The following is a 20,783-nucleotide window of genomic DNA, read 5'->3' as shown; positions in this document are numbered from 1 at the left end:
CAAACCTCGGCAGGTTCGGACCATCCCTAAACAGGAGCTTTTTTAGAAGATTTAAGGAACGTCCTTGTCACCTGGATGGTCCCAAAAGGTATTGCACAGGAGACCCTCGATAGTAAATGTTCTTTTTTTATTCATCCCATCTTACTTTGCATATACTTTTTCTCAGGAAGTTCATAGATGACCTTTTTATTTGTTAGATCTGTGCTCTATCTTCAAGACTTTGTTGAGAATTATAAGTGGCCTAAATTACTAAGCCAGAAGAAGCATTTAGTCGTGAAAGAGTAGTCTCTCATTCAGTGGAATGTATCTGCATGTTTCTCTGCCTTTTATCCAGATATAAAGCATCGCTATCAAGTAAGGGTGAGTGCCGCTATTTAGTTTTCTCTTTGGACACTAGGGCTTCTTTGAGTGCAGCACCTCCTGAAGGAATTCTTTCTTGTGCCATATTACGTACTGGCCGCCTCTGGAGTAAGAGCTGAAATCTTGGTGGGAATTTCATACGACTAACTTACATTGTATTGTTTACAGATTTAGGAGATGTCAATGGCCAATAAATCAGACGTTTTCGAGTTTGTCCTCATCGGATTCCCTGGTCTTCCAGAAAAATATCATATTGTGTTTGGGTGTCTTATTTTCCTGATCTATAATCTGTCACTTTGTGCAAACCTCACAGTAATCGTGTTGATCTTCCTTAAAGAACATTTACATCAACCAATGTACATTATAATCGCAAGTCTGGCCATCTCCGACCTTCTGTTTGACACCACAACTTTGCCAAAAATCATCGCCAAGTATTGGTTTGGAGCTGGATCCATGACCTTTGTTGGATGTTTCCTACAGATGACCATTGTCCATACCCTGAATCCTCTTGACTCCCTAATCATCATGTTTATGGCCATTGACCGCTATGTAGCCATTTGTAAGCCCCTCCGGTATCACTCCATCATTAGTAACAGATTAATTATATTTGTTTGCATAGCGTTATATTTGGTAACTGTGGTGATCGGACTTTGTGTCATGTCTTTGGCGTACGTTCTTCCATACGCTGGCTCAAATAAGATTAAGAACTGTTTCTGTTCTATCGGTACTGTTGCCGTCACGACTTATGTTGATCCAGCTCCGACTCTTTGGAAAGCTTATTGTATTGGTTTAGGCTGTCACCTGGGCCCGTTATCTTTCATCATATTCTCTTATAGCATCATCATCATAAAAATCTGCTCTTCAACGCGATCAGAGAGCTGGAATAAAGCCTTCTACACCTGCGTGACCCACTGGTTCGTCATCGGAACCTACAATGTCCCGAGGCTCCTTGTTTACACCTATGAACAGACACAAAAGCCACAGGTGGACGTCTACGTCTCTCTGATCTGTCTGTACACCTTTGTGCCGCACTCCGCCAGTCCCATCATATTTTGTCTCAGAAATGAAGAAATTAAAAGAACTTTGAGATCGATGTTTAGGAGAAAAAACAATTCCTAATTTATAATAAATACAAATATTAGAGAAAAGCTATAGATCTGTTGCAATAATAAAGGCTTATAATGCTACAATAGTGGGCACATATGGAAAATGTGGGTACAATGTGACTAACTCTGGGACTCATTGTTCACCTTTTCCGAGGTGTTGACTCTCCGTCTCTTGCAGTGGTTGGCGCTTCTTTTATATTTGATTATTTTTTTAGGTTCTCCAATTTTTCTCTGTTAGGACTCAGACTTTGGCATCTCTATAAAAGGCTCCTATTAGAACTTCTGTAGAAGATTCTGCCATATTAATCCATGGGACTCAAATCACTGTTAGTGGACACAGGCTGCATTGCTGTCTGTGGGATGCAGAAACCCTGTTAGTGGACACAGGCTGCATTACTTTCTATGGGATGCAGAAACACTGTTAGTGGACACAGGCTGCATTGCTGTCTATGGGATGCAGAAGCACTTAGTGGACATAGGCTGCATTGCTGTCTATAGGATGCAGAAACACTGTTAGTGGACACAGGCTGCATTGCTGTCTGTGTGACCCATATCATTGTTATTGGACACAGGCTGCATTGCTTTCTGGGGGACCCATATCATGGTTAGTGGACACAGGCTGCATTGCTGTCTATGGGATGCAGAAGCACTTAGTGGACACAGGCTGCATTGCTGTCTGTATGACTCATATCATTGTAAGTGGATACAGGCTGCATTGTTGTCAATGGCGTGCAGTACACTGTTGGTAGACACAGCCTCCATTGCTGTCTATGGGATGCAGAGTGACTGTTATTGGACACAGGCTGCATTGTTGTCTATGGGATGGAGAGTCACAGTTTTCGGACACAGGCTGCATTGCTGTCTATGGGATGCAGAGAGACTGTTATTGGACACAGGCTGCATTGTTGCCTATGGGATGCAGAGTGACTGTTAGTGGACACAGGCTGCATTGATGTCTATGGGATGCAGAGTCACAGTTTTCGGACACAGGCTGCATTGCTGTCTATGGGATGCAGATATGCAAAACAAGAGTCCATGGAGCCTCGGTTGTGAGTCTCAAAACACGGGATAGCCAGATATCTCTAGCCTGTTGCCACGGGGTGCCTCCATGATGGGGAGAGCACCACACCACCCTGATAGGTAGCCCCTAAACTCCCACTCGGTTGTAAGCATTGGAACATAAATAGAAAAACAACAGGGTGGCCCCTTTTTGTCAAAGTCTAACTCAAGGTGCAAGTATTGCAATCATAACAAGGGCTTGACAAGGCAGGCTACCATCCACAGACAGCCGTTTCGGGGTATTTGGGCCACCCTGTTGTTTCCCTATTTATGTTCCAATGCTCGCAACCGAGTGGGATTTTAGGGGTTACCTATCAGAGTGGTGTGGTGCTCTCTCCATCATGGAGGCACCCCGTGGCAACAGGCTAGAGATATCTGACTATCCCGTGTTTTGAGACTCACAACCGAGGCTCCATGGACTCTTGTTTTGCATATTTAAATTTTTGGGGGCATCAGTGGAGACTCTTGATTGAGTACTTCATTGGAATTTTTCACGGATCTCCTTGAGTTCAGTGATTACTGTGTTTTGTTTCAATGGGATGCAGTCACAGTTATTGGACACAGGCTGCATTCTTGTCTATGTGATGCAGAGTGACTGTTATTGGACACAGGCTGCATTGCTGTCTATGGGATGCAGAGTGACTGTTATTGGACACAGGCTGCATTGCTGTCTATGGGATGCAGAGTCACAGTTATTGGACACAGGCTGCATTGCTGTCTATGGGATGCAGAGTCACTGTTATTGGACACAGGCTGCATTGCTGTCTATGGGATGCAGAGTGACTGTTATTGGCCACCGGCTGCATTGCTGTCTATGGGATGCAGAGTGACTGTTATTGGACACAGGCTGCATTGCTGTCTATGGGATGCAGAGTGACTGTTATTGGACACAGGCTGCATTCTTGTCTATGGGATGCAGAGTGACTGTTATTGGCCACCGGCTGCATTGCTGTCTATGGGATGCAGAGTGACTGTTATTGGACACAAGCTGCATTCTTGTCTATGTGACTCAAATCATTAGCAGATGCAGGCTGCACTGTGAGAAGACCATAGTGGTAAATACCATTATTATTATTATTATTATTATTACTGTTGTTATTCTCGGACATGAACTGATAAACCTTCTCTCTCTCTCTCTCTCTCTCTCTATATATATATATATATATATATATATATATATATATATATATATATATATATATATATATATATACTGTAAATATATATATATATGTGTCAGAAAAAGATCAAAAGTAAAAGCCGTCTCATTGAATTAATAAACAAATAACATTTTAAGTAAAAGATCAAATAATTGTTATTAAATAAACATCACAGCGCAGAAAAGAACGCAGACATCACAGACGAATCAGGTATCCATGTAACTGTAACAATGAAAGTATCTAATCAATACAGCTGCACATTCTCCATCTGGTGCGCTGATCCTCCTGCCAGCTGAGATGGTGATCAGCAGACTCCGAGAGGATTTTATGTGAATTGAAGGTTGTACATCCTGGGGGTCATCCGAATCTCCTACAGTTTAGGGGAACATGAAAATAGAACCCAGAGAACCCTGACCGACTAAAGGAGGAGGCTACAGTCCATAAAGCCTTAATGATGGGGGGGGGGGGGTTCTCCTATATAGTCTCTATAGAACCCCTAGTCTTTGCAAACTGCACCTTAACTGGAGACAAGAGTCGTGTTGTCTCTGAAAGAATGTGACCATGTTTTTGTAGCACTGGATAACCCCTTTAAATAGCTGAGTGGGTTGTCACTGCTGAGACGAGTGTGGCGACACGGGCCCAAAGACATGACAGGAGGACCCCTGAGGGTGTGTGGTAGCGGAGTACGGGTTATTGCTGTCACTGCAGCCCCAGCAAGTGCTAACACCTTATAATGTCCAAAATACCCCTTAGAATTATATATATATCTTAATGTGTGATGTAATAATTAAAGATGTGTGATGTAATAATGATAGGTGTGTGATATAATAATGATAGATGTGTGATGTAATGGTGATAGATGTGTGATGTAATGGTGATAGATGTGTGATGTAATGGTGATAGATGTGTGATGTAATGGTGATAGATGTGTGATGTAATGGTGATAGATGTGTGATGTAATGGTGATAGATGTGTGATGTAATGGTGATAGATGTGTGATGTAATAATGATACACTACCGTTCAAAAGTTTGGGGCCACTTTGAAATGTCCTTATTTTTGAAGGGAAAGCACTGTACTTTTCAATAAAGATAACTTTACACTAGTCCTAACTTTAAACAAATCCCCTCTATACATTGCTAATGTGGTAAATGACTATTGTAGCTGCAAATGTCTGGTTTTTGGTGCAATATCTACATAGGTGTATAGAGGCCCATTTCCAGCAACTATCACTCCAGTCTTCTAATGGTACAATGTGTTTGCTCATTGGCTCAGAAGGCTAATTGATGATTAGAAAACCCTTGTGCAATCATGGTCACACATCTGAAAACAGTCTAGCTCGTTACAGAAGCTACAAAACTGACCTTCCTTTGAGAAGATTGAGTTTCTGGAGCATCACATTTGTGGGGTCAATTAAACGCTCAAAATTGGCAGAAAAAGAGAACTTTCATCTGAAACTCGACAGTCTATTCTTGTTCTTAGAAATGAAGGCTATTCCATGTGAGAAATTGCTAAGAAATTGAAGATTTCCTACAACGGTGTGTACTACTCCCTTCAGAGGACAGCACAAACAGGCTCTAACCAGAGTAGAAAAAGAAGTGGGAGGCCGCAGTGCACAACTAAGCAAGAAGATAAGCACATTAGAGTCTCTAGTTTGAGAAACAGACGCCTCACAGGTCCCCAACTGGCATCTTCATTACATAGTACCCGCAAAACACCAGTGTCACCATCTACAGTGAAGAGGCGGCTGCAGGATTTTGGGCTTCAGGGCAGAGTGGCAAAGAAAAAGCCATATCTGAGACTGGCCAATAAAAGAAAAAGATTAAGATGGGCAAAAGAACACAGACATTGGACAGAGGAAGACTGGAAAAAAGTGTTGTGGACGGATGAATCCAAGTTTGAGGTGTTTGGATCACAAAGAAGAAGGTTTGTGAGACGCAGAAGAAATGAGAAGATGCTGGAAGAATGCCTGACGCCATCTGTTATACATGGTGGAGGTCATGTGATGGTCTGGGGTTGGTGCTGGTAAGGTGGGAGATTTGTACAGGGTAAAAGGGATTGTGAATAAGGAAGGCGATCACTCTGCGCCGCCATGCCATACCCAGTGGGCAGCGCTTGGTTGGAGCCAATTTCATCCTACAACAGGACAATGACCCTAAACACCTCCAAATTGTGCAAGAACTATTTCCAGCAGAAGCAGCAGCTGGTATTCTATCATAGGTAATGGAGTGGCCAGCGCAGTCACCAGATCACCACCCCATTGAGCTGTTGTGGGAGCAGCTGGACCGTATGGTACGCCAGAAGTGCCCATCCAACCAATCCAACTTGTGGGAGCTGCTTCTAGAAGCGTGGGGGGCAATTTCTCCAGCTTACCCCAACAGATTAATAGCTAGAATGCCAAAGGTGTGCAATGCTGGAATTGCTGCAAAAGGAGGATTCTGGGACGGAAGCAAAGTGTGATGGAAGAACAATGTTATTTCACATACAAATCATTATTTCTAACCTTGTCAATGTCTTGTCTCTATTTTCTATTCATTTCACAACGTATGGTGGTGAAGAAGTGGGACTTTTCATGGAAAAACAAAATTGTTTGGGTGACCCCAAACTTTTGAATGGTAGTGTATGTGTGTGATGTAATAATGATAGGTGTGTGATGTAATAATGATAGGTGTGTGATGTAATGGTGATAGGTGTGTGATGTAATAATGATAGGTGTGTGATGTAATAATGATAGGTGTGTGATGTAATAATGATAGGTGTGTGATGTAATGGTGATAGGTGTGTGATGTAATGGTGATAGATGTGTGATGTAATGGTGATAGATGTGTGATGTAATAATGATAGGTGTGTGATGTAATAATGATAGGTGTGTGATGTAATAATGATAGGTGTGTGATGTAATAATGATAGGTGTGTGATGTAATGGTGATAGCTGTGTGATGTAATGGTGATAGCTGTGTGATGTAATGGTGATAGCTGTGTGATGTAATGGTGATAGATGTGTGATGTAATAATGATAGGTGTGTGATGTAATGGTGATAGGTGTGTGATGTAATAATGATAGGTGTGTGATGTAATAATGATAGGTGTGTGATGTAATAATGATAGGTGTGTGATGTAATAATGATAGGTGTGTGATGTAATGGTGATAGGTGTGTGATGTAATAATGATAGGTGTGTGATGTAATAATGATAGGTGTGTGATGTAATAATGATAGGTGTGTGATGTAATGGTGATAGGTGTGCGATGTAATAATGATAGGTGTGTGATGTAATAATGATAGGTGTGTGATGTAATGGTGATAGATGTGTGATTTACTATGTAACTATGTAATGGTGATAGATGTGTGATGTAATAATGATAGGTGTGTGATGTAATGGTGATAGATGTGTGATGTAATGATGATATATGGGTGAGTATATTAATAACAATAATATATATAAATGATGTAATGGTGATTAGAAAGGAGCGAATTTACATTACAATTGAAGCTAAGTGCTTTGTTTGCTCAACAGTGTGCTTATACACCGGTGCTTATTCTCCTAGTCTCCCAGGGCCCTAGGACCCTGTTAGCGCCTCCAGCCTGGATACGGGATGAGATACAGTTGGGCACCTCCAGCCTGGATACGGGATGAGATACAGTTGGGCACCCCTGACTTGGATACAGGATGAGATACAGTTGGGCACCCCTGACTTGGATACAGGATGAGATACAGTTGGGCACCCCTGACTTGGATACAGGATGAGATACAGTTGGGCACCCCTGACTTGGATACAGGATGAGATACAGTTGGGCACCCCTGGCCTGGATACAGGATGAGATACAGTTGGGCGCCTCCAGCCTGGATACAGGATGAGATACAGTTGGGCACCCCTGACTTGGATACAGGATGAGATACAGTTGGGCACCCCTGACTTGGATACAGGATGAGATACAGTTGGGCACCCCTGGCCTGGATACAGGATGAGATACAGTTGGGCACCCCTGACTTGGATACAGGATGAGATACAGTTGGGCACCCCTGGCCTGGATACAGGATGAGATACAGTTGGGCACCCCTGACTTGGATACAGGATGAGATACAGTTGGGCACCCCTGACTTGGATACAGGATGAGATACAGTTATATAAGACATGCATCACTTGCTCCTCACCTTGTCACACAGGATGATCCTCCTCTGCACAGCCTCCAGTCTGACTCCTCCCACTCACCACATGACAGGTCACATGGACATGATGTCAGCAAACGTCCTTCAGCTCACACAGCCCCATAGAGGGTGGAGGTCAGCTGGTCAGGTCATGTGTCCTCAGAGGATGCTGGGAGATGTGGTGTGCTGAGGGGAGGGGCTTAGTGACCTTTACCACCGCTATAGCGGTATCCCTGATAGGACATTTCTGTCTGGTCTATATACTACAGGTAAAGACCTTTTATACTTTGTCTATGATATTACATAAGAAGCGCCTCCTCAGAATGTATATAAAATAAAGTATATAAAAAAGCCTGAGGCATCACAGCTGTATATACTGCAGGCGGAAACACGGCGCTGTCTTATAGTGAGATTCTCTGTGTTGTCCATAGCAACCAATCACAGCTCAGCTTTAAGTGCCTATAGCAACCAATCACAGCTCAGCTTTAAGTGCCTATAGCAACCAATCACAGCTCAGCTTTAAGTGCCTATAGCAACCAATCACAGGTCAGCTTTCATTTTACCAGAGCAATGTGAGATGTGGATACTGAGCTGTGATTGGTTGCTATAAGAATTGTGAGTGGTTGCTATGGGAGTTTTGATTAGTTGCTATGGGAGCTGTGATTGGTTGCTATGGGCACCAGAAAGGCTCTTACTATAGGACAGCGGCATATATCTGCCCCCCTCAGGTTATATATGTTGTCAGACCGGTACATATATGTATTTTATGCTCCTATAATAATCTATGAGACATTAACCCCTTAACAACCCTTCACATCTGTTTTCATTATAAGACCGTTAACATTCCCGTCACCATACATTGGCTGCTTTCAGAAGCTGGGGCCACTGCTAATAGCCGTCACGGAGCAATTTCTGTTAACCATTTAGGTGCAGCTGTCAGAGCTGACTGCGACATTTAAAGGGCCGTGAAGAATGTCATTGGTGGTACTGGAGTTTACATTGTATGGAGTCGACTGGTTGTTGGGGCAACCCAAGGCCTCCACCAGGCCTCCCATAGCTGCTGGACTTGGCTATTGATACAGCCAGCCTACAGCAGCAGACTCTACTGACATGGTACCAGAGTGCATAGTGTGACTGGGGTCTGCTCTGAGGCCTAATAAAAGGCCTACTACTCCTAACTGAGTACAGTGAGTGGACTACTGGAGTAATAGAGACAGTATACAAGTCTTATTATTCCTTCTCCTCTATGACGGGTGGATATTTATGGATATGAGAGGGTCCTGCACAGGGGCGTAGCTAATGTCTCTTGGGCCCTGGTGCAAGAGGTCAACTTGGGCCCCCCCCCCCTTACCACATACTGACTAACACAACCGCTGCTACTGAATAAAATCCTCTGTACATAGACCAATATCACCTCATCCAGTCATATAGAGGTGGCCCCAGCTCTACACAGGCTCTATACACCATATACATTACAGTGCAAATATATCAGGTGACTCACAGGGGACGTCTTCTCTGATCGGAGTTCTTCTCTTTTCATCTTCTCCATCTGCCCTGGGCCATTATGAGAACTTTTTGGAGCCACGAATCCACAGAATCTGCCAGACAAACATATTAGGCTCCTCACACTGACACCATCCTCATCTCTCTACAAACTGCACATCTGTACTGTCCCCTTTACACCCTCATTTAGTGGGTAGCCCTGACTCTATGGGACTCCCTTATAGTACATATCCCCCTATTGTATACACCCCCTGTGTAGTCCACCTTATAGATGGCCCCCCAATGTTTCCCCCTTATAGATGGCCCCCTGTGTTGTCCCTATTATAGATGCCCCCCATGTTATCCCCCATATAGATTGCCCCCATGTTATCAACCATACAGATGCCCCCCATTTTATCCCCCTTACAGATGCCCCCCCATGTTGTCCCCTCCTCCTGCCCCTCCATCATCATACTACAACCACCTCCACCATAATACTACTACCCCTTCATCCTCCTGCCCTTTCATCATCATACCACTTCACCCCTCATCATCCTCTTGTTCCATCATCATCATACCACTACATCCTCATCATCCTCTTGTTCCATCATCATCATACCACTACACCCCATCATCCTCTTGTTCCATCATCATCATCATCATCATCATCATCATCATCATCATACCACTACACCCCTCATCATCCTCTTGTTCCATCATCATACCACTACACCCCCCATCATCCTCTTGTTCCATCATCATCATCATACCACTACACCCCTCATCATCCTCTTGTTCCTTCATAATCCTCTTGTTCCTTCATCATCATACCACTACACCCCCCATCATCCTCTTGTTCCATCATCATCATCATCATACCACTACATCCCCATCATCCTCTTGTTCCATCATCATCATACCACTACACCCCTCATCATCCTCTTGTTCCATCATCATACCACTACATCCCCATCATCCTCGTTCCATCATCATACCACTACACCCCTCATCATCCTCTTGTTCCATCATCAGCATCATACCACTACACCCCTCATCATCCTCTTGTTCCATCATCATCATACCACTACACCCCATCATCCTCTTGTTCCATCATCAGCATCATACCACTACACCCCTCATCATCCTCTTGTTCCATCATCATCATACCACTACACCCCATCATCCTCTTGTTCCATCATCATACCACCACACCCCATCATCCTCTTGTTCCTTCATCATCATCATCATCATACTACTACACCCCCATCATCCTCTTGTTCCTTCATCATCATACCACTACACCCCTCATCATCCTCTTGTTCCATCATCATACCACTACATCCCCATCATCCTCGTTCCATCATCATCATACCACTACACCCCCCATCATCCTCTTGTTCCATCATCATACCACTACACCCCCATCATCCTCGTTCCATCATCATCATACCACTACACCCCTCATCATCCTCTTGTTCCTTCATCATCATCATACCACTACACCCCTCATCATCCTCTTGTTCAGGGCCGGACTGGGACTTAAAATCAGCCCTGGCACTCAAACCTCAGCAGCCCACATAATATATCCTCCCCAATATATGATAGATAGCAGTGTACATGCTGTAGCAAATTCTGCTCCTTACTCACTTACGTACTCACTACTTCATTAAATATATGAACCCTACCATCAACACATAAAAAACAACATAATCTGCTGTTGCATATTTATGTATTTCAGCTGCACCAAATCCACAATGTATCTGTGTGGTCCATACCAGGTACAAAGGTGTAGATCCCAGAATACAAATGCGGGGACAGGACCTTTAGTCTAGTATATACTTTTATAATCATCCTTTTCATTACCAGCTAAAGTGTCACAGAGGCGGAGACAAGCCACAGCTGTACCTCCCCCCGTGCCTTCCTGCTCTGACTGATTTACATACACGGCGATGCTGCGGATGTCGCTGTGACACTTGAGCTGGTAATAAAAAGGATGATTATGAAAGGAGTGCTTATAGTGCAATTACGTCCAGTGACTCACAGGAGGTGTCTTCTCTGCATGAATTGCAAGTGACGTTTTTGCTGGATTTGTTCTCTTTTTCTTGCTCGGCTATCATGAAGACTTCTGCGGCCGTGACTCCTCTCTGCAAGATCTACCAGACAAACAATTTAAGATCCGTGCTCCAGCATCATCCCCAAGTGTATTTCTTCACACAGTAACCTTGCTCCCTTTTGACCCCCTTATAAGCAGTTAGGCCCAGTCTGTGTCTCTAAATAGTAGTCCCGCCCTTCTGCACCCCTATATAGTATTATAGTATTAGGTCCCCTCTGTACCCCATATAGTAATAGGAGTCTTCTGTGCTGTGTCTCCATATAGTAATAAAACATTTTCCCCTATAGTAGTAAGGCCCCTTCTGTGCCCCATATACCCTCTCTGTGCTCCAATAGATTACAGGCCTCCTCTCTATCCCCACATAGTATTGGACCACTCTCTGCATGAAGCATAGGCCCCACTGTATTGGACCTCTCTGGGCCTCCGTATAGTATAGCCAAGGCTTTTAATGATATATTAAAAGCTGCATAGCCCTTTAACTAATTTCATTTTGCAAAGAGCGTCATCAGGAAGAAGGCTTATTTCATTTGCTCCCCTGCTTCTGATGACACTTATTTAATTTGCCCCCCTGCTCCTGATGACACTTATTTAATTTGCCCCCCTGCTCCTGATGACACTTATTTAATTTGCCCCCCTGCTCCTGATGACACTTATTTCATTTGCCCCCTGCTCCTGATTACACTTATTTCATTTGCCCCCCTTCCTCCTGATGACGCTTATCTCATTCGCCCCCCTTCCTCCTGATGACACTTATGCCATTTGCCCCCCCTCCTCCCGATGACGCTTATGTAATTTGATGACGCTCCTTGAGGAGAGGTTATCCAGAATTAGATAAACATGTCCGCTTTCTCCCAAAAACAGCACCACATTTGTCCTCAGTTTGGGTGCGGTACTGCAGCTTAGATCCAGGGAAGTGAATGGAGCTGAATTGTAATACCACACACAACCTGAGGACAGGGGTGGTGATGTTTTTCTAATCCTGGATAATCCTTTTAATTTTACAGTAATGGTTATAATTAGAGATGAGTGAGCCTGGCCGAGGTTTGGCTTCATACAAACCTGAGCCATCGGCCTTTGAATTCCGCTGTCTTCTCGTTCCTTGCGGCAGGTGGAGATGGCACAAGTCCCGCCTGGAAAACAGAGATACAGACTATGATCTAGGCTGTATTCCTGCTTAAAAATGCAACTTGTGCTATCTCTATGGAGCGGGAAGACAGCGGGATTCAAGGGCCAATGGTTCAGGTTTGTATGAAGCCAAACCTCGGCCAGGCTCACTCATCTCTAATTATCACCTTAAAGTCACTACATGTCTGTATAGGCAGCCATTTTAATATCAAGTTTAATTGAATGCAATAAACTGTAAAGGACCATTTAGGACTTTTGTTTGAGCAGCTACTGTATGGCTTAAAAAAGTGTGTGTGAACATAGCCTGACAAAAGTCCAACACCTCGTACTGGTCTATTATAATTCACAGCTTTACAAGAGATCCATAATGCAAGACACCATTGTTACCAACAAATGCAGTATGTGATGGTAATGGCGTCTTGTATCAGGGATTTACTATAAAGTTGTGAATATTAATTCACTGGAAGAAAGTGCTGGACTTTTGTCTATGGAATAATTTAGTCACATTTGAATACAGATTATTGCAGTGGTGTAAGTGCTGTAGGATGTGCTGGTCACCTGCATCCACACATCACGCATTCTATACATACATCATAAACACACAACACACACTGTGCATGCATACATATAAATATACACACACACACACACACACACACACTGTGCATACATACATAAATACATACATACAGACATGCACACACATTGTGCATACATACATATATCATATATACACACACAAACACACTGTGCATACATACATACATACATACATGAACACACATTGTGCCTACATACATATATCATATATACACAAACACACACACACACACTAGAGATGCGCGGAGCGTCGGACTTTTGGTCTGACAGGATCTGCGCTCGATCGTGATGCCTGTGATCCCGGGTGCATAGTTGCGCTCCCTGGAATATGCGGCCAGGATATTCCAGGGAATTCCAGATCCATTTCCTGGAATATCCTGGCAGCATATTCCCAGGATCGCAACTATGCACCCGGGATCACAGGCATCACGATCGAGCGAACTGCTATTGGACCAAAAGTCCGCACATCTCTAACACACACACTGTGCATACATGCATACATTTACACATACAGACAGACATACACACACCGTGCATATATATATATATATATATATATATATATATATATATATATATATATATATACAGAAACACTGGGGGAGATTTATCAAACATGGTGTAAAGTGAAACTGGCTCAGTTTCCCCAGCAACCAATCAGATTCCACCTTTCATTCCTCACAGACTCTTTGGAAAATGAAAGGTGGAATCTGATTGGTTGCTAGGGGCAACTGAGACAGTTTCACTGTACACTATGTTTGATAAATCTCCCCCATTATGCATGCATACATACACACACACACTGTGCATACATACATACATACATATATACATACATACAGACACATTGTGCATATATATATACATACATACAGACACATTGTGCATATATATATATATACACACACACACTGTGCATACATATATACATACATACAGATACATTGTGCATGTATACATATATACATACACACACACTGTGCATACATATATACATACATACAGACAGACACATTGTGCATGTATATACATATATATATATACACACACACTGTGCATACATATATACATACATACATACAGACAGACACATTGTGCATGTATATACATATATATATATATATATATATATATATACACACACACACACACACACACACTGTGCATACATATATACATACATACAGACACACACACACTGTACATACATGAATCCTATATACACACATATATACTGTACATACATGCATCATATATACACACACACACTATACATACATACAGAAATCCTTTCCTCACACAATACACATACAGGGCACATTACATACTAAGACACACTATATACACACTATCACTTTGGACACACACACACCAAACAACAAGAAACAATCACTTACTGTCCATAAATCTGAGCTGCTGACAGGCCCTCTCTTCCTCACAGTCAGCATGGTGCTCCCCTGCCCCTCCGACTGCAGGAAGGAGATGATGACGTCACTGTGTGGGCTCAGGAGACTTGGTTGCCTGGTTACACAGCAGGGGGAGAGGGCAGGCTCCAGCTGTAGCTTGGTGGGAAGGACAGGTTTCTCCTCACCAAGCAGTGCTCTTTAATAGCAGCAAGGGCCCCCTCTGTGTCAGCAGCAGCCACTCTGTGCTGTAGGGGGCAGCAGCTGCTTCTCCTCTCTCCTCCAGGAAGCGGATCCTCTGCGGCAGGAAATGACGTCATCTGGCAGGTTGAAGAGTAGGTTGAAGCTGACGGTGCCTGTGCGGCACCTCCACTACACATGGGAGGGGGAGGGGGAATGTGCCGGCCCTGACCAATCCGGCAGAGGCTGAGGGAACAGCGCAGAGGCCAGCAGCGCTGCTCTCTCAGCCACTGCAGGGGCCGATGTAAGTGTGCAGGGGGACCAGCGGCCCCTCTGATTGGTAATCAGGCAGCCCAGCGGGCATTTGCCCGGCCTGCCAGATTACCAATCCGGGCCTGCTCTTGTTCCATCATCATACCACTACACCCCCATCATCCTCGTTCCATCATCATCATACCACTACACCCCTCATCATCCTCTTGTTCCTTCATCATCATCATACCACTACACCCCTCATCATCCTCTTGTTCCATCATCATCATACCGCTACACCCCCATCATCCTCTTGTTCCATCATCATCATACCACTACATCCCCATCATCCTCTTGTTCCATCATCATCATCCTCTTGTTCCATCATCATACCACTACACCCCTCATCATCCTCTTGTTTCATCATCATACCACTACACCACCATCATCCTCTTGTTCCATCATCATACCACTACACCCCTCATCATCCTCTTGTTTCATCATCATACCACTACACCACCATCATCCTCTTGTTCCATCATCATACCACTACACCCCCATCATCCTCTTGTTCCATCATCATACCACTACACCCCCATCATCCTCTTGTTCCATCATCATCATACCACTACACCACTCATCATCCTCTTGTTCCATCATCATCATCATACCACTACACCCCATCATCCTCTTGTTCCTTCATCATCATCATCATCATCATCATCATACCACTACACCCCTCATCTTCCTCTTGTTCCATCATCATACCACTACACCCCTCATCTTCCTCTTGTTCCATCATCATCATCATCATACCACTACATCCCCATCATCCTCGTTCCATCATCATCATACCACTACATTCCCATCATCCTCTTGTTCCTTCATCATCATCATACCACTACACCCCCATCATCCTCTTGTTCCATCATCATACCACTACACCCCCATCATCCCCTTAAAAACAAAAAAATCTATACTCACCTGCATGATTTCTGTAGCCCCCAGGTCACACGCGCTGGCGGGCTTCCCCCGGCGGGAGGCGGGGCTTAGAGCGGAGGGGGCGGAGCTTCGCAGGACCTGGTTTTTTCTTAACGCGATGCTCCCTGCGCTGGAAGTACTTCCCCCCCCGCCGCACACAGAGCTCCCTGGGGGCCGCAAGACAGCTGGGGGCCCCTGCCTCTTGTGATCGCAAGCAAAACATTGCCTGCGGTCACAAGAGGGAGTGGGAGGCGGGCAGTGCAGTGGTAAGGGGGGGCCTCGCGGGCCCCCCCTTGGTAGCGGCCCGGTCGCTACGCCACTGGTCCTGCATCCTGTCTTACAGGATTATATGATTGTTAGTGTAAGGACAGTGTCCTCTTTCCTAAAAGGTCCGACACCGGGACTGTGTTAGTGACTTGGTGGGTTGAGGCCGTACTCCAGTGTTGCATTTATGTGAGGTTCATGTTACACACAGGTGGTCATGATTATTGGGGTGTCTACGAAAGCGAATGGAGTAGGGTCCAGGAGGACCCATGGGGCTCAGGGAAATATCTAGTCTGAGTAGCTCTGTAGAAACCAATGTGATTTGGTCCTAACCCTGGTGGTTTGTCCTTTCTTGTCTGGTTTCACTGACCACTCACAATAAAACAATGAGTAGAATAGTCTGTGGATTGTCTCAGGCTCTGTTCACACATTCAGGTTTTTCACAGGAGTTACTGACTCCAAAGCCAGGAATGTATCATAAATGGAGGAAGTTTATAAAGGAAAGACCAAGACCTCTTCCCCCTTTATGTCCATTCCTGGCCTTGTATTTCATAAGTACAATTTAAACCCTGAACATGTGAACACAGCATGAAGCGAGTGTCTGCTGAGAATCTAGACGATCCTGAGAGCTGATTCCAATAGGCCAAGGAGGCTGCCACATTCACACCTTCTGTAGTACGCTCACAGACCCATTTATTTAAATGGTCGGCAGTGATCCGTGATGCAAAAATAACGGGCAGGTGCTAGTACAGACCCACAATTGCGGCTTGGATCTATTCTTTATAGAACAGGTCTTTTCATTGCAGACATCCTACGGCTACCTATGAATGCACTGTAGGCTGTCTGTAGCTACAGGTCCAGGTTGGCCATGGACTGCCCATGGAACATGTGAATGAGGCCTTAGGCACAGCCAAAACCATGTTCCAATTTCTTCATGATAATCCGGGCAGCAGCACACAGCTATTGGTAAGGTTTGGTTTTGGCATATTCAAAAAGCAAATATGGAATCTGTTGCGAACAGCCCTCCCACCCCCTCCCAGCTGTCCGTCCGGGGGGGCTGTTGGTCTACCTGGAAAGCATGGATACAGCCCTAGGTCTACCTTGAAAACATGGATACAGCCCTAGGTCTACCTGGAAAACATGGATACAGCCCTAACTCTACCTTGAAAACATGGATACAACCCTAGGTCTACCTTGAAAACATGGATACAGCCCTAGATCTTCCTTGAAAATATGGATACCTCCATAGATCTTTAGTGCAGATGTGCTATAAAACAACAGTGGTAATTTCAACAGCTGGTAGCATATAAAAAAATTACACAAAATTAGAATTTGCTTTAGAAAAATAAAAAATCTGAAAAAAGGCAAACAATTGCATTAGAACTAGATAGAAGTAACCGAAGGCTAGTTATGCTTATCTTGCATGATGAGATGCAACTGGTTCTGGTGTAATACAGCTGGGAATATTGGACCGGATGGGATTAAAATGTCCTCAGAGATTTATAGTTTGATGTGTAGAGACATTAATGAGCAATTACCAATTTTTCCATAGTTTCTTCCAATGTTTGACAAAAAATCTCCAAGGAACAAACCTGCAGCCGATCTGTATATAAGAGCCCAGAGGACAGAGACTATGGTATATACAATCTGACGGTTGAGTCTCACATGTGCCAGGCAGCAGGTATGTTACATAACTACAAGTACCGATAGAGAAGCTGAAATTCCATCCCAAACTTTTATATACCTTTTTTGATGAAAAATCAAGCAGAACCTTTTTGTGTCAATAGAAATTCAGAGGGTAATGGTGCATTTACACGGAGCGATAATTCGCCCAATTAAACGTTTAACGATTTTGAAGTAACAATGTGTTTTTTTATTTCGATCAGCGTTTAGACGGAGGGATATCTCGTTTGGAAAAATCGTTATTGCAGTCGTTTTAAGATTGCTTAAGCCTATCTCATACATTAGGTTAATCGGTGAAAGACTTTACACAAAGCGATCTGAGAATTTTTAGCGAACGACCAACTATGATTTAAGAACTTTGATGGTTGAACTTGATGGACATGTGTCTTTTTTCAACCGTATTAACTATGTAACATGTTAAAAGATCACAATTAACAATTTCTCACTTATCGCTTGATTGTTCGCTGTGTTTACACTAGACGATTATCGCTCAAATGCCATCGTTATCGCTCAAATTCGAACAAGAATCGTTCTGTGTAAACGCACCATAAGTAGTAGCCAGGTGCTACAAATCGAAAGCCCTTAATTAAATGATCATTGGCAAGTGTTACAGAAAGCCAGTAACCAAAGTTATTGCTGCTAAAAGTGGTAAGTGGTTCAATAAACCACTGACTCCTGGATCATATCTAACTTTTCACACTTGGAAGGGCAAGCTTTTTGTATGGGACAGTGGAAGTTGGGTTTTGTGGGGATTTATTTACTGAATTTCGGGTCTTCTAAAGACCAGATTCTTTTTTCTAATTATATTCTGATATATTTTTTTTTTATGACTGTAAATGTACGCTGTGAGTGGGAATGGGCTAATCTAGTATCATAAGTGTGGAGTGAGAAGAGGTTGCAGATGCCTTCAGGCCTTTGTGGTTCAAGTCCCCCAAATGAACTGTAAAGCTGAGGGACACATGAGTTGGAGAGTCCTAATATAGGTTTAGCCTTAGTGAATAAGAGCTTCTTGCTATCTTCAGCTACCTACAGTATGTCCTGATATGGTATTAAAAAATTCTAGTACTTGTGTGAAATGTCCTCTTCTCCATCATTTCCATCCTACTTTGCATACACAATATCTCACAAAGGTCATGGATGGCTTTATTATTATTATTATTATTATTATTATTATTATTATTTATTAGGCCTGTGCTCGTTCTTCAAGACTTTCCTAGGTATGTTATCTTGTAATTTATCAATGGGCTAAATAACATTGTATTTCTCACAGAACTGAGAAGAGTCAATGGCCAATGAATCAGAGTTTTTTGAATTTGTCCTCATCGGATTCCCTGGTCTTTCGGAGAGATATTACATTGCCTTTGGGTTTCTTATTTTCCTGATCTATACTCTGTCCTTATGTGCAAACTTCACCGTAATCGTGTTAATCTTCTTCAAAGAACATTTACATCAACCAATGTACATTATAATCGCAAGCCTAGCTATCTCCGACTTTTTGTTTGACACCTCAACATTGCCAAAAATGATTGTCAAGTATTGGTTTGGAGCCGGATCCATGACCTTCTCTGGATGTTTCCTACAGATGACCATCATTCATACTCTCAATCCTCTTGACTCATTTATCATTACGTTAATGGCCATAGACCGGTACGTCGCCATACTAAGACCCCTTCGGTATCACTCCGTCATCAGTGGCAGATTAATTATAATTGTTTGCACTGCGTTATATATGATAAGTGTGGCGATCGGACTGTATATCATGACTTTGGGGTATTATTATCCATACACTGGCTCAAGTAAAGTAAAGAACTTTTTTTGTTCTATAGCAACTGTTAGCGCCACAGCTCCTATTGATTCATCTCAGAATCTTTGGAAAGCTTATTGCGTTGGCTTAGCCTGTTACCTTGGCCCGTTATCTTTCATCATATTCTCTTATAGCATCATCATCACAAAAATCTGCTCCTCGACGCGATCCGAGAGCTGGAGTAAAGCCTTCTACACCTGCGTGACCCACTGGTTCGTCATCGCAATCTACTTTGTCCCGAGGCTCCTTGTTTACTCCTTTGACCTGTTTGGCAAGCCCCCGGTGGACGTCTACATCTCTCTGATCTGTCTGTACACCTTTGTGCCGCACTCCACCAGCCCCATCATCTTTTGTCTCAGAAATGAGGAAATTAAAAGAACATTGAGATCGATATTTAAGAGAAAGAATAAACTAGACACAAAAATAAAGAAAGACGGTGACTGTGTTAAAACTATCAAAATAAGGACAGCCGAAAAACCTATAATTGTGGGTATCTAAGCTCTAATTTCCTAAAACAAAGGACTTTTTGGTTCTGTGGAATCACATGATCCCTTTCAGATAGTTAAGAAAAGTATCATGTGATGGTCTGTGACACCTTTTTTTTTGTCCCCTAATCCTTTTAATCACAGCTGACCCCACACATTCTAAGATTTTCCTCTGTCCGTGTTGAGTTTTAGGCTATGTTCACATCACTGTTCAGACCACCTGTTACAGATATGTTTTATTGCTTCCATGACAGAGCAGAAAGTGGGTTTGGGGGCACGTATGTGCATTTATGCTTATGGTCCTTTGGCCACAGGCTACACAGAGAGAGGATGTTATGGCAATTTTATTTATTGTCAATATTCTCAGACATGTAAACTCCTCTATGTATACGCACACATAATAACATACATCAAAAAAGGATCAAAAGTAAATGTCTCCTAATTGGATAAAAAACAAACAATATTGTGAAATAAAGATTTAAAATAAATAAACATCACATCCCAGCAAATACAACAGGATTACCCGGTGTCCACATAACTGTAATGCCCTGTAAGTTGTCTGTCTGCTGTATGTGTCAA

At 43.3% G+C, this 20,783-nt stretch overlaps 2 protein-coding genes across 2 annotated transcripts; both read left to right on the top strand.

Annotated features, from left to right (window-relative positions):
* Positions 1–532: 532 nt before the first annotated feature.
* Positions 533–1,446, top strand: LOC138792260 (olfactory receptor 56B34-like; the record flags this gene model as incomplete). The annotated part of the gene is made up of 1 exon (XM_069969469.1): positions 533–1,446. A coding segment is annotated over exon 1 (909 nt), but the record flags the coding sequence as incomplete, so codon positions are not given.
* A 6,505-nt stretch (positions 1,447–7,951) lies between these two features.
* LOC138792259 (olfactory receptor 1A1-like) lies at positions 7,952–20,471 on the top strand. The gene is made up of 3 exons (XM_069969468.1): positions 7,952–8,101; positions 17,785–17,913; positions 19,186–20,471. The coding sequence occupies exon 3, from the start codon at positions 19,201–19,203 to the stop codon at positions 20,215–20,217; it is 1,017 nt and encodes a 338-aa protein (XP_069825569.1). The 5' UTR covers positions 7,952–8,101; positions 17,785–17,913; positions 19,186–19,200; the 3' UTR covers positions 20,218–20,471.
* Positions 20,472–20,783: the final 312 nt, after the last annotated feature.

The sequence above is a fragment of the Dendropsophus ebraccatus genome, chromosome 5 (assembly GCF_027789765.1).
Source record: "Dendropsophus ebraccatus isolate aDenEbr1 chromosome 5, aDenEbr1.pat, whole genome shotgun sequence".
Lineage (NCBI taxonomy): Eukaryota > Metazoa > Chordata > Amphibia > Anura > Hylidae > Dendropsophus > Dendropsophus ebraccatus.
Note: the sequence above shows the minus strand (reverse complement) of the source record. Positions and strands in the feature narration are given on the sequence as shown.